At 38.3% G+C, this 15327-nt stretch overlaps 4 protein-coding genes across 7 annotated transcripts; all 4 read left to right on the top strand.

Moving 5' to 3' along the window:
* The first annotated feature begins 6 nt into the window (after positions 1 to 6).
* On the top strand, positions 7 to 4648 carry LOC128625621 (lysosomal membrane ascorbate-dependent ferrireductase CYB561A3). 4 transcript variants are annotated; one of them, XM_053654103.1, is made up of 6 exons: positions 7 to 19; positions 1712 to 1910; positions 2282 to 2490; positions 2629 to 2783; positions 3726 to 3894; positions 4275 to 4648. In XM_053654103.1, exons 2-6 carry the CDS (start codon positions 1724 to 1726, stop codon positions 4296 to 4298), a joined length of 744 nt encoding a protein of 247 aa, XP_053510078.1. In that variant the 5' UTR covers positions 7 to 19; positions 1712 to 1723; the 3' UTR covers positions 4299 to 4648. The 4 variants fall into 4 exon arrangements, with proteins under 4 accessions (XP_053510078.1, XP_053510075.1, XP_053510076.1 ...); XM_053654100.1 differs by lacking the exon at positions 7 to 19 and adding an exon at positions 417 to 659 and having other exon boundaries at positions 4275 to 4647; XM_053654101.1 differs by lacking the exon at positions 7 to 19 and adding an exon at positions 730 to 891.
* Positions 4649 to 4925: 277 nt separating this feature from the next.
* LOC128625623 (histone H2B 1/2-like) lies at positions 4926 to 5396 on the top strand. Its single transcript, XM_053654105.1, has one exon. It carries the CDS (start codon positions 5006 to 5008, stop codon positions 5381 to 5383), a length of 378 nt encoding a protein of 125 aa, XP_053510080.1. The 5' UTR covers positions 4926 to 5005; the 3' UTR covers positions 5384 to 5396.
* Positions 5397 to 5534: 138 nt separating this feature from the next.
* On the top strand, positions 5535 to 6973 carry zgc:153409 (uncharacterized protein LOC767650 homolog). The gene has a single exon (XM_053654106.1). It carries the CDS (start codon positions 5812 to 5814, stop codon positions 6121 to 6123), a length of 312 nt encoding a protein of 103 aa, XP_053510081.1. The 5' UTR covers positions 5535 to 5811; the 3' UTR covers positions 6124 to 6973.
* A 1543-nt stretch (positions 6974 to 8516) lies between these two features.
* On the top strand, positions 8517 to 10214 carry LOC128625622 (histone H1). The gene has a single exon (XM_053654104.1). It carries the CDS (start codon positions 8611 to 8613, stop codon positions 9223 to 9225), a length of 615 nt encoding a protein of 204 aa, XP_053510079.1. The 5' UTR covers positions 8517 to 8610; the 3' UTR covers positions 9226 to 10214.
* Positions 10215 to 15327: the final 5113 nt, after the last annotated feature.

Below are 15327 nucleotides of genomic sequence, written 5' to 3'. Positions count from 1 at the left end.
AGTAGAGAAGTCTAAAAAGGTCTGTTATTAAACTGTACTAACGACTTTGAGGCAGTGGGGGAAAATATCATAAAACGATCTGTTTTGTCGGTTTTATATTTTTATCGATTCATTTTAAATAACCAACGCAGTTTATTTACCGAGAAGCTGAGCGCGCGAGGAGTCGGGCTGTTACCGTGGAAACAACACGAAGTTGTTTTTTTGGTGGTTTATTTCACGTGACTGAGTAAATCCAGATGGTGGCATATAAATCTGACTAAAAATATTTTTTTTAATTGTTTTTTCTTTTTCGTTATCAAAAAGTAACAACAACAAAAATGCATATAAATAAATAAATAAATAAATGTGTTATGAGTGCATAGACTAAACTGAAAATGTCATTATTATTATTATTATTATTATTATTATTATTATTATTATTATTATGGGATGGGGCGGTACTTTGTGCACCTGGGCGCTCGAGAATAGAGCAAAGACTCTAAAGAAGAAGTGAAATTACTTCAACAGCGAGAGATCACGCGGTTTATTTTTTGGTGTGATGTCACATAAAGCAGGAAACTTTCAGACTTTCAGATCCAGAGCACGCATCACACTGGCACTTGTGTGTATGACATTTCAAAGGATACGAACTTTTATATTCTTTAAAAACGTTTGTCGAGGTACGTCATTTGTTTATTTATTTATTTATTTATCCACCCCTCCCCCCCACTTTTTTTTTTTAGATTATAAATATGCAAATGTGCTCTGACTGTGGTTTATATTAATGGACTCGTTCACAGGGAAATGTTAAGACATGAAAGAAGATGTGTTGATGCGGTAAAGTTTTCTGTAAGATGTTGTTATTTGTAAGATGTTTCCGGAAGGAGTCTCCAGTGTCAGCGCTTTGTAGCAGTAAGTTTGTGGTTTCTCAGTAACAGTAACACGGTGAAGCGGTGTTTATTTTTGTTTTAGTAACTCCCAAGTGGTGAAACAAAGTTGTTAACCTTTCTGCATTTACTCAGGATTCACCCGTAGCCTATTAAACAAAAAAAAGAAAAAAAAGAAACAGGGTTCCTCAAGGGGTTCTGGCTTTTTAAAGGGTTTTATTTCTAAGCCTTTCTGAACAGGAAACCCTCAGGGTTGGAAATTGATGTTTCCCCATGGGACATAACAGGGAACTGTTTACATTGCTCAGTAGTCTCTTTATCGAGTAATGAGGAACCTCAATGCTGAAACACATGAAATGTTTATGCTGAAATGTTTGTGATGGGTTTAGCGATTCTGGTGCTAAATTGTCGGCTGAGGCTGTAGTTGTGTTGTTCCTGAGAGAAGTTATCGGTTGGGTGCTGCTCTGTTGTCGCTCAGTAACAATGGAGATTCATAGAAGGGGGAAGAAGAATTAAAATCTCAGCGTTCAGGATCTGGTGTTAGCTCATGAAAACAAGAGATATGAAAGTTACAGGTTTGGAAGCTGCTCTGAGATGAGCTGGACAGACTGAAGCACCGCTGCATCGCTCTCTTTAGGTAGACATGCCAATGAAAGATGTTTAAGATGTTACTATGCAAGTCATTCAGGGTGGATTTTTCCGTTTATTAGTTTAGAGTCTCTGACTTTTTCTTCATTTGTCTTAACTGAACACCACATGTTGTTTTTTTTTCCCGCTCTCCCTTCTCCTAGTGTTTTTTTTGTTTGTTTGTTTTGTTTTTTAACATCTACACCATTCTTTTTCAGGTGGTTCCAGTGATGAAGGCGACCGTCTCCTTTTACACAGCCTACCTGCTGTGTTTGGTGCTCAGCGTGGTGTGTGTGGTGCTGGTCGTCCACTGGAACGTCGCCTACCGTGGCGGCTTCTCTTGGGACGGCAAGATCACGCAGTTCAACTGGCATCCCGTGCTCATGGTGGTCGGCCTGGTGGTGCTGTATGGAAACGGTGAGGGTTAAAAAAAAGTGTTTATCACAATGTTTAAAGGATGTTTATTAGCTTGTGGGTGAATAAGCAGAATGTGCACACATGTGCGTGTGTGTGTGTGTGTGTGTGTGTGTGGGTGGGAGGAACGTTTTTGGCTTGTGTGTGTGTGAGTCATTTGTGGATTGCAGTGCATGACTAGTTTTGTTTTTTGGGGACATACTGTACGTAATAATCTGGAGTGAGACAGTCTGGGACATCAAGACAGCACCTGTCAATCAACTAACCATATATATATATATATATATATATATATATATATATATATATATATATATATATATATATATATATATATATATATATATATATATATAAAATCTTTATTGTCTCAGCCGCTGTGGTGTATCGTGTCCCATTGACCTGGACTCAGGACAAACTGCCATGGAAGATTCTCCATGCCTGCCTCCTCCTCCTCGCGCTGATCTTCACCATCGTGGGCTTGTGTGCTGTGTTCGACTACCACAACACCAATAATACACCGAACCTATACTCGCTGCACAGCTGGGTGGGAATCTTCACCACCGCCTTGTTCGCTGCTCAGGTGCAGAACGATCCAGTGTTGTTATTAAAGGACTTTTCTTTTCAGTGGAATGTGTGTACATTAAGTAACTATGTCACTATGGAAAGACTTCAACAGAGCTGTGGTTTATAATACTCTTCTTTTTCTGTATGTGTGTAGTGGGTAGCCGGATTCGGAGCGTTCCTCATCCCGTGCTCCCCCTTGCCTCTGCGAGCGTTCATCAAACCCACTCACGTATGGATGGGAGCCATTCTGCTGGTCCTCAGTGTTGTGTCCTGTATCTCAGGCATCAATGAGAAGCTGTTTTTTGCGCTGTAAGTGGGCCATGTTTTTAAAACACTGCGTTGTGTGATGACCGGTATAGAGAAAGGAATTTTCGATTTACATTTTTGCTTTGTGGCTTGTTGGTCTAGTGTGACTGGCTTCCTCCTGCTCATGTGGCCAGTCGTAATGTTTGTCCGAATATTCAAACGGGGAAAACCAGTGTTGTCAGATTCACCGCAGCCGAAATATGTATTTCCCCAAATCCATCCCCTTTATTTCTTTGTATATGAAAAGGAAGTAGTGAGATAAACATAACCCAACACATAGAAGTGTTGAAGATTAAGGACCTTGCTTTTTAGTATAGTATATACGACTGTACACCATACTGTAATCCTTACTCAATAAAATAGGCAACAGTTCAGCTAATTTAAAAATTTTTACTAAATAAAGAAAAGTAAAAATACTACCGGTTGTTGAGAATGTAGTTCTCAAATTATAAACTAGAAATATTTGAGTGAATTTAAGCTTAATATCACTGATTTACCCCAGGTGTTTGAAGCAACAAGGACAGAACCAATTAGAAGAATTTGTAATAGTGTAATGTGTAGAAATAGATACAGTTGTGTTACGTATTGGTTGCGTCTTTAAATGGATTTTTCTGCTTATTGTACCTTTAAGTCCTTCACTTTGATTCTGTTTTAAAGGAACTGTTTGTCCGAAAGTTCACGGATCAGACATGCGGTTTGCACAATGCTAAACTAGTGGACATAAACTGGACATGGACCGAACGTGTCCTGGCTGACTGACCCCATTTTGTAGTTTAATTTTTGGCCCAACTGTGTCATCGAGTCTTGTTTACAGACTGTACGTGTGTCTGAAAGAGACAAATGAGGGAACAAAAGCTTTGGAGTGGAAACAAAGCAAATCTTGTTCATCTCAGTATGAAAGTGCTCTAACACCAAATCTGTGCTGCTATTGGACCGTTCTCTTAGAAAAAAGGGAACCAATGGGACGCTGCCGTACAACGAGCTGCCACCGGAGGCGGTACTTGGCAATTCGCTTGGCATCGTCATCGTGGCTTTGGCACTGGTCGTCCTGAAAATCCTGTCCAATCAGACTTGGCAACGTCCCGAGCCAAGGAACGAGGAGGCGGGTTACAGGGTGAGCCTGTCAGTGTGTGTGTGTGTGTGTGTGTGTGTGTGTACAAAAAGGATGTTTTGATTCTTATGTCTATTACCTATGCTACGCTACTTAAAAGCAGGACCCGATGTATCACTCATGTAATACGTGCATTTGGATTTGTTGTCCATGAAATTCAGCTTTAATTCAAGCCACATCACAGACATCATAATGTTTAATCTTTATCATTTGTGTTGTGTGGTGTATGATTAGCCACATAGATACAGCCCTGACAAGCTGCAACTAATATTATACATTTAAAACCAGTATTATAGTTTCTATAGCATTCTTCTTAGTTGCATATATATATTACAGATGCTCATGTTGCTTTTTTCTTCTTCTCCCTTTTCTCATCTTTCCAGCAACTGCCAGGAGACGACAGTTGAAGCCTCAAAGCCTTTCTTGGTGCTGTCTGGATCAGTTCAATACACATATACTGAGGTTTATCTGCTAGGAGCATTGCTTTAAGCAGTATTGTTTATTATTATTTTTTTTTTTTTGTAAATGCACCAGTTGTTTGTGTTTCATTTCCGTTTTGTGATGTCCAGTGCATCAGAAAAAAATCAGAGCATCAAAATGAAGTGTGCCATTATGATAAATATCCTACATAAATAAATAAATAAATATTCAGAGATCTGTGCTGCATTATGATATCATATATGTGAAGATGTCAGTAATAAATAACAGCAATAAAATGTTCAAATTAAAATAAATGATTTTTAAAAAATTCTTCTTCTTCTTCTTATTATTATTATTATTATGATGATGATGATGATGATGATGCATCATTCTGACTGTGTGTATGACCCTTCTTCTTGTCCGTCTTTGTTCTTCAATCCGGTACAAACCGGTTTGGAAGCAGGAAAAAAAAAAAAACATACAAGAGAAGCAAAGTCCATTATAGGACGGAGCACGAGCACGTTGTTGTTCAAAGTTAGCCAATAGGAAACGAGGGAAAAATTTCGTCCAATCAGAGCGCTCTTGTTGTAAATTAGCATACGCTCTGTATATATACTCATTTTCTCAGTGTGAGTCATGTGTTAACCTATTTCTTGTTCATTTGGAGTGGTATTATTTTTTTTTCTTGGTCGTGATGCCGGAACCCGCAAAAGCGGCTCCTAAGAAAGGCTCGAAGAAAGCCGTGACTAAAACGGCGGCCGGTAAAGGCGGTAAAAAGCGCAAGAAGACGCGCAAGGAGAGCTACGCCATCTATGTGTACAAAGTGCTGAAGCAGGTCCATCCGGACACGGGCATCTCTTCCAAGGCCATGAGCATCATGAACTCTTTCGTGAACGACATTTTCGAGCGGATCGCCGGCGAGTCGTCGCGTCTCGCGCACTACAACAAGCGCTCGACCATCACGTCGCGCGAGATTCAGACCGCCGTGCGCCTACTGCTTCCGGGGGAGCTCGCCAAGCACGCCGTGTCCGAGGGCACCAAGGCTGTGACCAAGTACACCAGCTCCAAGTGAACACACACACACACACACAAAAAAAAACACAAACAATGGCTCTTTTAAGAGCCTCCCAGGTCTCAATAAAGAAGCTGTATTTTTTTTTCTTGTTTTACTATTGTCAGCTTCTGGAGAGACAGTAATAAAAAATGTTTACTGTTCGCGAAAATGGCCAGAGTGAACTGCTAACATATAACAATGCACTGTTTTTATGTGTAATAAAGACTAATAAATAATAATAATAATAGTAAGGATTGATCAAACTGACCAAAAACAAATAAGTTCCCTATTCATCCTGCTTTGTTCAGTTTTGGCACCGCGCCAAACACAGCACGCTGCTTTCAACTAGGTCCGTGTCTGTAGTATATACCTCCGCGCTTATACGCCACCCTTCATTTTCTCTGAACGCTGTGCAAACCGACGAAGAAGAGCAAGAGCACGTCAAGATGTCTGGTCGAGGAAAAGGCGGAAAAGGGCTCGGCAAAGGAGGCGCCAAGCGGCACCGTAAAGTTCTGCGCGATAACATCCAGGGTATCACCAAACCCGCCATCAGGCGTCTGGCTCGCCGCGGTGGCGTGAAGCGTATCTCCGGTCTGATCTACGAGGAGACCCGCGGTGTGCTGAAGGTCTTCCTGGAGAACGTGATCCGCGACGCCGTCACCTACACTGAGCACGCCAAGCGAAAGACCGTCACTGCCATGGACGTGGTGTACGCGCTCAAGCGCCAGGGACGCACTCTGTACGGCTTCGGCGGCTGAACACGCGCAACTTCCGGACTTCACACTCTGAAAAACCCCAAAGGCTCTTTTAAGAGCCGCCCAGTGATTCTCTTAAATAGCAAACTCCAAACTGTGCATTTTTACTTCTGTTGGAATTATTGTGAGATTTATTTCAGTACAATAAACATGTTTCTTATTCTAATTCAGTGATTTATTTTGTCTTGGGGTGAAAACATGTTTATTTATTACATATATATAATTAGTAGATGAAAAAAATTATTTTTATTGTTATTATTTCATTATACAGTAATTAGTGGCAAAATAAGCAGTTTTATACATAGTGAGCTATGTTTATATAAAGTATATATAAAAGAAATATATTAGCAATTTAAAAATAAAATGAATAAAAATTAAGTTTATATGTATACACAAGTTTTTGTAAAAACAATATATATATATATATGTGTGTGTGTGTGTGTGTAAAAAATGTAAACATAAATGTAAATATATATCTTCAATAGTTTTGTATATTGTATAGTTATAAATCTGCTAATAGTGCATTTTCCGCTTGCAAAAATCTGTTATTTATTTTCCTTCGCATCACTTAATGCAAAGGACTAATATTTATTTATTCATGTGTGTAGGTAGTATATATGATCAGGTAATTTAAGGCCTATAGCATGGTGTCGGATTTTTCCTTTTCTGATTTTTTTTTTTTTTCTAGAACTGATGAATGTTAAAAGAATAATTACATTATAATTATATTAAATATGCAAAAGTCAGTTATAAATCTGCTAATGGAATTTCATATGTGCATTTAAAGTCTATTATCAACTCTTCTTGTAGGTCATTTAATTGAGAAGTAATAAAGCAGTACTGTTTTGATTGATCTGTCTGAAATCACATCTTGTTGGTGAATAAAAAAGTCATGACGATGAAAACTACAATAATAATAATAATAATTATTATAATAATAATAATAATAATAACAGTCCCTTAGCCCTGTGTTCTTATTGGCCTGAATAGCCTGGTTTTAAAAAGTAAAGTTATTTTATAGGAGCATAAGTCTCCTATAAGCTTACTTTTTCATTTGTGGTAAGTATTTAGTATATTTATGAGCTTTAATTATGAACTCTATGTGAGCATCCCACAAGAACACTACTGCTAGTGTTGAGCTCATTAACACACATCCTAACAGGGCATACAGTACGCTACACGTCACAATGAAAGGAGACTTTTGTTATAATTAACTCTGGGATTAAATACATAATCAATTAATACATTTACTGTTTACTCTCCATAAGGCGATCATAACCCAGAATCAAGGGTAATTATTAGTGATAAATAAAATGATAAATCACTGATTCCATGTGCTGCTTTCAGTTCGCTGCACAGAGGACAAACAACAAGGACCTCTCTTCAGAGTCAACAACACAAGTAGACAACTGATTAGAAACTGAACAATGACCAACTACTGGAGAAAAATGCCTCCAAACTCATTTTTATTTCAATAATCATACAAAACCTTGAAGTGATGGATATGTCAGATGTGTTGATGTATCTAACTCAGTGAATCCAGGCTATACAGCACTCTGTGGCTCCATTAGCATTAAGCTACTAAGTGTCCTTGGTAATTCAAGCCTGGAGTCTTTCTAAACATTAACAATGATTATTGTGTTTATTTTGTTAATTTTTATTTGACTGAATTTAATGTGAGGACCAAACACAACGTTTGAATTCAGAACTCCTTCGAGTTAGTTGGCCACTATACACAGTAGTTACACATCCCACACACTGCTAATGCTACCCTTCCAATTTCATATAGAAATACCAACGACCTGAAATTTCTTCCGAATGAGACGATTTTACTCGCTTGTTTTTGTGTCTCTGATGGAATTTTCGGCGGAAATGAGACATAATTAATGTTTGTGAGATAAAGTAAGACTTTAGGAGATTAAGGGAGGTTGAAATGGCGACGGTGTGGAAGTGTGCTACCTCCACCGCCGAAAACCGCCGAAAACGACTCGGTGTTGGGAAAAGTCCGGGTAAAAACACCACGGATGTGTGAATGAGAGTCTTTTCTGTGTGGATTTGCTATACAATCTACATTCCGTCACGAAATTTGTTGTATAAACTTTAAAAGAATAGAGGAAGTACGGTTTCCACCACTCAGTTTCCCTGCAGATTTGGCTGCGTTTTAGTCATTTTAAACAAAATGGCCGGGCGAATCGAGCAAACCGAGGACCAGCCGTGCAAACCGGGAACTCAGCTATCGGGAAATACTTTTCACGCCGCGATTTGGGGATCATTTGTTCGGAAATTACAGCGTTTCTCGAGGTAAGAAAACACATCTGAAGTCCACTCTCTACTGTTAGGAGCAGCCGCGCGGTCGGTTGAGTCTATAAGGTTCTCATCGCCCGTTGATATGTCGCCCTCAGCTGTTCGACGTAAACATTGTCACTTTGTGCATTTTTTTTTTCTTCTCTCATCTCGTCAACTGTAACGTCAAACTCCTCAACGAGTCCGATGGCAGAGACCGCGCCAGCTCCAGCAGCCTCCACGGCTAAAGCGCCCAAAAAGAAGTCCGCCTCCAAGGTGAAGAAGTCCGGTCCGAGCGTGTCAGACTTGATCCTGAAAGCCGTGTCCGCGTCCAACGAGCGCAAAGGCGTGTCTCTAGCCGCGCTGAAGAAGGCGCTCGCGGGCGGTGGGTACGACGTCGAGAAGAACAACTCGCGCGTGAAGATCGCGCTGAAGGCGCTCGTGAAGAAGGGCTCGCTCGTGCAGACCAAAGGCACCGGAGCGTCCGGCTCGTTCAAAGTGAGCAAAGGCAGCGCGGTGAAGAAGCCAGTTAAAAAGCCTGAGGTCAAAGCCAAGAAGCCTGCGCCGAAAAAACCGGCGGCGAAAGCTGCAAAGCCTAAAAAGGCACCGGCTAAGAAACCTGCGGCTAAAAAGGCGCCCAAGAAAGTAAAGAAACCCGCAGCAGCCGCGGCCAAGAAGGCCACAAAGAGCCCGAAGAAGGCAAAGAAACCCGCGGTGAAGAAAGTGACCAAGAGCCCGAGTAAGAAGGTCAAAGCCGCGAAGCCTAAAGCAGCCAAACCCAAAGCGGCCAAGGCTAAGAAGACAGCCACCAGGAAGAAGTAACAATCTCCATCACGCTTTCAGCTCCGAAAACGCTTTTAAAGAGCCTCCGAGTTGTCACAAAAAAGGTTAAACTTTGGACTGAGCATGCGCAGAACTGATTAGAAACAGTAGGGACTACCAGGAGGAGTGGAAGAGATGTGCTTACAGACTTGTAGAGGAACAACACCAGCGAGATTATAAACAACTAAACAAATAGCGGCGAGCTCAACATTACTATTGTTTCCATTCGAGCTTTTCATACAAAACGTGGTTTGTGGATATTTATTTTCTTTCATTATTATTGATACAAATTTACGACAAAAGAAATGTTTGTTAAAATGGTTATTTTTTTTGCGATTTTATATGTGTAATTCCCCCCGAAAAAAGAAATGATAACATTTTTCTCTGCCCCGTCCGCACTTCCGGTAGAGAAAGTAGTTTGTTTGTTTATTTTGTGGGTTCTTTTTTAAAAACGGAAGTGACGTTGCGTTCACACAAACGGTGATGGAATGTGTCGATGGAAATCTTGCTATCGATTTAGTGGACTCTGAAAACACAACACACTTATCACTACCTCTACAAACCGTGCACAAATCCGATTAAGGCTTTGTGCACTTTTCCAATCCCCTTTTTTTCGAGCCGCTTAAAGACCACAGACCTGGAAGAAGAACAAGTCCTTACACTAAAACTCCAGTTGTACCTACCATTTACTTTCATGTCTGACTTTCTCCATATCTGAACCTAACCTCTTTTTTTAAATAGTCTGTTCCCATGTTAGTCCAGTTTTACTCTTTGTAAATATATACTGATGGAAATTTCCTGTAAATATCCAGAACAAAGATGTTAATTTATTTATTTGTGTAACAATAACAGCTTTTTCTGTAGTTGTGGTATAACATGTCTCTCTCTCTGTCTTTTTTCATTCAAACTTTTATGCATTTATGTAAAACAAAAAAAAAAAAAACATTTTCATACAAAAAAACTCCAAATAAAAACGAGTGTAAAATCCAGAGTTGTTTGTGTGTGTAGTTATTACTACAATATTACACATTACTGCAGTAATCATATTTTTAATTAAAAATTCTTTCACAGTCATGTCTATAATAGTTAGGCCAGTGGTTTTCAAAGTGGGGGCCTCAACAATTTGGTGTGAAAAATAAATATGTGATTCTCACTCTCACAATCACACACACACACAATCAATGTAATGTAAAAATGAAAGAGGTAATTATTAATAATAATAAAAAAGGGGATATATTCAGAAGTCTATTTTTAATGTGTTTTAAAGACATCTTACAAAAGGGGGGCCTCGGTCAAACGTTAATGCCATTTGGGGGGCCTTGCCCTGGAAAAGTTTGGGAACCCCTGAGTTAAGCTATACATAAGTGTAAAGTAAGTCATGTTTAGACTCCGTTCTTGTATTCTGATGAAATATTATTCGACTCGGACAGCGGACATGCTGATGTACAATTAAACGTCTAAAATAATAACGATATTATTGTAAAGACGTTTGTGTAGTCATGAAATATCATATGCATGAACAGGTCCATAATCAGGATCAAAATTTCACTCAGCTGTACGTTTGAGAAAGACCTAACGTGTACTACAACGTGTACTACAATACTATTACCCTATGCTGATCTCTCTTACATTACACTTCCATTCTTATAGCCTATAAACTGCCCTGACGCCAGTTTCATTTGATACCGAGTTCAATATTTGACTTCATCTGTATTTTTTCATCATAGCTACTTACAGACATGGACTTCCTCCATGAACAGATACACTCCTGCTTACACGTTCCTCTGACTAAACTGAGGAACGGCGTGAGGAGAGCGTGAGTGAGTGAACACCCGTCCCAGAACAACAAAACTATATCCTGCGTTGCACTGATCACTGGGATGGCTGAGTAACAGTTATTTTCTGTTTCAATATCAAATATGTTTAAGATGTTTGCTTTTGTGTAAAGAAGCAGCAATAGCAAGACAAATGCAGTACATGCTTTTAGAGTGAGCTTCTTCTTGTGACCAAAACACACCTTATTACATGCACTGTTCACTTCTTGAACAAGTGACTGGAGGTGAGTAATTAATTACTTATTCATTGCAACATCAAAATGTGAAGAAAAAAAAGTAAGACTCTACAGTAAGGATATATTTTGTCTTCAGTACCAAACTACAAACAGGAAATGTACTGTAATGGAAATGGAAATGTATTTCTCTCATATAAATCTCAATACATAAATGTGGGAGATGAATCATCCTTCTGCACTCTACTGATCACTGCTTCATGGTGTGATACAGGAGCTCTTGTCACCCTCTTGTGGTCTAATGTGTTGTCTGTTGCAGGTTTGCAAAGGATTTTGGGAATTCGATGCAAAACTCAAGTAAAAAAGAAAAGTCCTGCTAGCTTTGACTTCCTGTGGTATGATGGTATGCAACATGCCTCTGTGTGTAGGAGGTTCTTCGGTTCTTAGCACATGAGGTACTCAAGAAAATGGGAAGGAAAAAGGAATATTTGGGATTCTCTTCATCAGGCGAGAGAGAGAGAGAGAGAGAGAGAGAGAGAGAGAGAGAAGTGTGGGTTAGAATATAAATGTTTGAGTTTCCGAAAAGCATCGCAAAGTTAAGTTAACTGGGGGAGAGAGAGTGTTCAATGTGATGCTCACTCTACCATTTAACAATGATATTTGTGTTCCGATGCTTTTGGGAAACTCGGCCCAAAACAAGAGGGCGTCGGCTTGAAGCAACCTTATGTTTTTAAACTCTGCTTTTTTCTTTTTACAGGAATTTTACATCACCTATAGAACTTCCAGGTAGTGAGATTAGCCCATATTTGCAGCAAAGCTTCATATACTTTTGTATGTCATAGACTTTTCACAAAAATTTGCCTCCCCAAAATTTTTTTTTACACGGTCTGACATGTTTTACAAAAAAAAAAAGAATTGTAAAAGAATCACTTGGCTGTCAGTTGAGATTGCTGCCGGAATATATTTCGTTGTTCTGTTGCTTTCTGTGCTCTAGCACACCAAATCTACCCAATCATTAATTTGGCAATTCCTAAACTCTGTGAGAGTAGGAAAAACATTCAAACATAAGGGCAAGATCCAGGTTTGGGAACTATGGCCAAGTCTATCCAAAGACTTTGTGTATGCACAGTGCCTTGCATAAGTATTCACCCCTGTTGATGTATAATGTTTCATGTTATAAGCTGTACCTGAAATGGATGTCATTGGGATTATTAGACAAGAGCAAATATTTCAACAAGGGCAACATCATGGATAACGCACCACAATGCTGTATATGCACTGCACCAATTTCTACTTTCTAGTATCTTTTATGTTATACTTCCATTCGTCCACAAACTGCTCTGACTCCAGTTAGACTATTCAATTTTATTGTGTTAAATATCTTGTTTTAACAAGTCGTAATTTACCTGTTGATTTCAGAGTTACCTTACATCACACTACGCCACCAATACAATATTTAATAATGAAATTGATCATGCTCGTATGTTATTGATATGTTATGTTACAACATTACAACGAATTACAATTGAACTGAAATGAAGTGTTTATTTATAGCTTGCTTACTTACTAAGCAGCTTGTAGCCGAATGCTACAAGTCAGTTACTAGCAAGCTGAATTGGCTAGAAATGTTCTGAGTCCTCTAAATAAATAAATAAAAATAAAACAATAATTACAAACAATATGTTCTCACATAAACTCACACATTTATAACATAGCTATGTCAGCTGTTAGCCTATAGTAGCCTATGCATGTTGCATATCTATCAACAAGCAGTTCTACGTTAAACATAATGAGAGATTACGTCGAAACCTAAAGCTACTCTGAGGTCATTCGAGAAAAATAAGTGCAAAAGACTACAGAGTTCATTGTGTCACAAAATATACATTTTGTACTTGATTTAGGATTTTGGGTAGAAAGTTTGGACAAATAACCAGAGATGCTGCATTCAGATTATCAAACAGCCTACACAGCACATGAATTTATAATCCGTGTTCAAAAATAAAATAAAATAAAATTAAAATAAAAAATCGTGAAGTGTAAAAGAATTTTTAAATTAAACGATTTAAAACGATTTTAAAAAAAAATTGTCTGTTATTCCACTAGGGGGCAAAATAGAGCAATAAACCCAACTTCTGGTAAAATGTGATAATGATATCAAATTGTTTGTTAGCTATAGAGCTACAGTATGGCTTGTTTTCACATGATGTCACAAAAATGTGTGCTAGTTTGATTCCTTATACTCATATACCAATTTGTAGTGTATACGGCTGTTATAATCAACCAGGCAGATAAAAAAGTTAAGACTCTTCAAGTTTCCAATAGTTATTTATGACTTTAAGACTCAAGTATTACGTCTAAGAAAGACTTATTCTTAAGGATATCACCATTTTTGATCTTTCAATATTGTTTTAATTTTTTTAAATATATGAATTTATGTGTTTGTTAGTTTTTTCAACCTACCGATCCTCGATTACAGCTTAAGGTTCATTATGGTAAAATGTGTTTTAAAAACCTTATGCACTGTTTAACTCATTCATCCTTAGATATGGTGGATGAATCAAACGTTGTTATGAAATGTAAACCTTAATTAAATCAATTTAATGGTAAAAAAAAAAATCTCAACAATACTGACAAACAACAAAAATCTTCCATCTTTATGCTAAAGTACACGCAGGTACATTTTGAGTTGAATGTAGGACACGGTTATGAGTATTTCATCTTGTGTTTTTGACAAAGTGGGCAGATTTTCTAAAAGAATTTAATGAAATATATAGAATTTCTGATAAGAACGTCTATCTGCGTGACAGGATATTTTAGGCATTAGGTATTTTAGCTAGCAAAACAAAATGGCAGCGTAGTTACAAACGTGTTGCATTGTGGATCAGTGAAAACAACCCATAAGCATGTCTCTTTCCCAAAGAGCTCATTTCGGGGTCAATCACAAGTTTTACATTTTATATTTGTAACTAATTTGGCTATAATATATTGAAATCAGTATGCTATCAGTGAGTTATTTGCATGTTATATATCTCTAAAAATAGACAAGTGTGGAGATGATGCATGAAAGGGTTAAATGACCTCATCTACGACATACAGATGAATAATAAAAATAATAATAATAATTCACTTTCAGGTGAATATTATTGACACGTGATTATCCACGTGCTCGTGCAGATGTTAACTGCTTTGGTGCGCGTGCCTCCGTGCAGTGCAAGTACAAGGTGCTGATGTTCTACCCTGGTGCTTGGAGAACCCCCATCCTGACCTGCCTGCATATGTCTCTCATTTAGAGCAATGCACGTACGCACCAGCCAGCTAACTTTTTTTTTTTTCCTAAAGTTTAATTTTTTTTTTTTTGCTGGCACTTCGCGCGTGCACGTTTTACACGTTTCCACGCTGTTGACTGGAATTTCAGACACGTACCGAGAGACAGAGCGTCCCAGCGGGATTTTTGTGCAGTACAGAGAGGCGTGACTCTCTGGGGTTGCCAGATTGTGCTCGAACCTCATCATGTCATTCGGTATGTTTGGCTGAAAAGAAAAAAGAAAAACAGATTTTGGGTTTAGATGTTAGATGTAATATAGCCTAACTCAGTAGGGGTTTAAATACTAAATTCAATTCCATTCTTTATTAGCGCAAGTGAGGTTCATTAGGTCCTCACTTAATGAACGTGTCGCGTAGGACATTTCTCAAAACATACAGCCATTAATAAATGTAAGCAGAATTTAAAATCTGTAAATTGAATAATTAATTAATACTTATTATTAATTAAGGAATAAAACACGATGGGTGGTGTGATGAAGCAGAGCTACTGTCACCACCACAAAATTGATTATTGTCCTATAACAGCGTGTTGTTGTGCCAACACTTATCTATTTATTCATTTATTAATACACAATATGTCCATTTTTATCCATTTATAGATACATTTAATATTATGGAACGTCCTCGAAGCAAGCTAGTTCCTGTTATCACTTACACTATAGTAGCTATAAATAGAGGTTCTCTCACCAGACAAAAACAAACAAACAAACAAAACAAAAGACACACCATGCCAGAAGTGTGGAATTATCCATATAGAATTATGACGTGAA

The sequence above is a fragment of the Ictalurus furcatus genome, chromosome 22, assembly GCF_023375685.1.
Source record: "Ictalurus furcatus strain D&B chromosome 22, Billie_1.0, whole genome shotgun sequence".
Lineage (NCBI taxonomy): Eukaryota > Metazoa > Chordata > Actinopteri > Siluriformes > Ictaluridae > Ictalurus > Ictalurus furcatus.
Note: the sequence above shows the minus strand (reverse complement) of the source record. Positions and strands in the feature narration are given on the sequence as shown.

What these genes read in the sequence shown, in the direction of transcription:
- LOC128625621 (XM_053654103.1), top strand. Translation starts at nt 1,724, where the DNA reads ATGAAGGCGACCGTCTCCTTTTACACAGCCTACCTGCTGTGTTTGGTG. An exon ending in GGTGGTGCTGTATGGAAACG is followed by an intron (nt 1,911 to 2,281) that starts GTGAGGGTTAAA and finishes TTATTGTCTCAG; the next exon opens with CCGCTGTGGTGTATCGTGTC. An exon ending in GAGAAGCTGTTTTTTGCGCT is followed by an intron (nt 2,784 to 3,725) that starts GTAAGTGGGCCA and finishes CCGTTCTCTTAG; the next exon opens with AAAAAAGGGAACCAATGGGA.
- LOC128625623 (XM_053654105.1), top strand. Translation starts at nt 5,006, where the DNA reads ATGCCGGAACCCGCAAAAGCGGCTCCTAAGAAAGGCTCGAAGAAAGCC.
- zgc:153409 (XM_053654106.1), top strand. Translation starts at nt 5,812, where the DNA reads ATGTCTGGTCGAGGAAAAGGCGGAAAAGGGCTCGGCAAAGGAGGCGCC.
- LOC128625622 (XM_053654104.1), top strand. Translation starts at nt 8,611, where the DNA reads ATGGCAGAGACCGCGCCAGCTCCAGCAGCCTCCACGGCTAAAGCGCCC.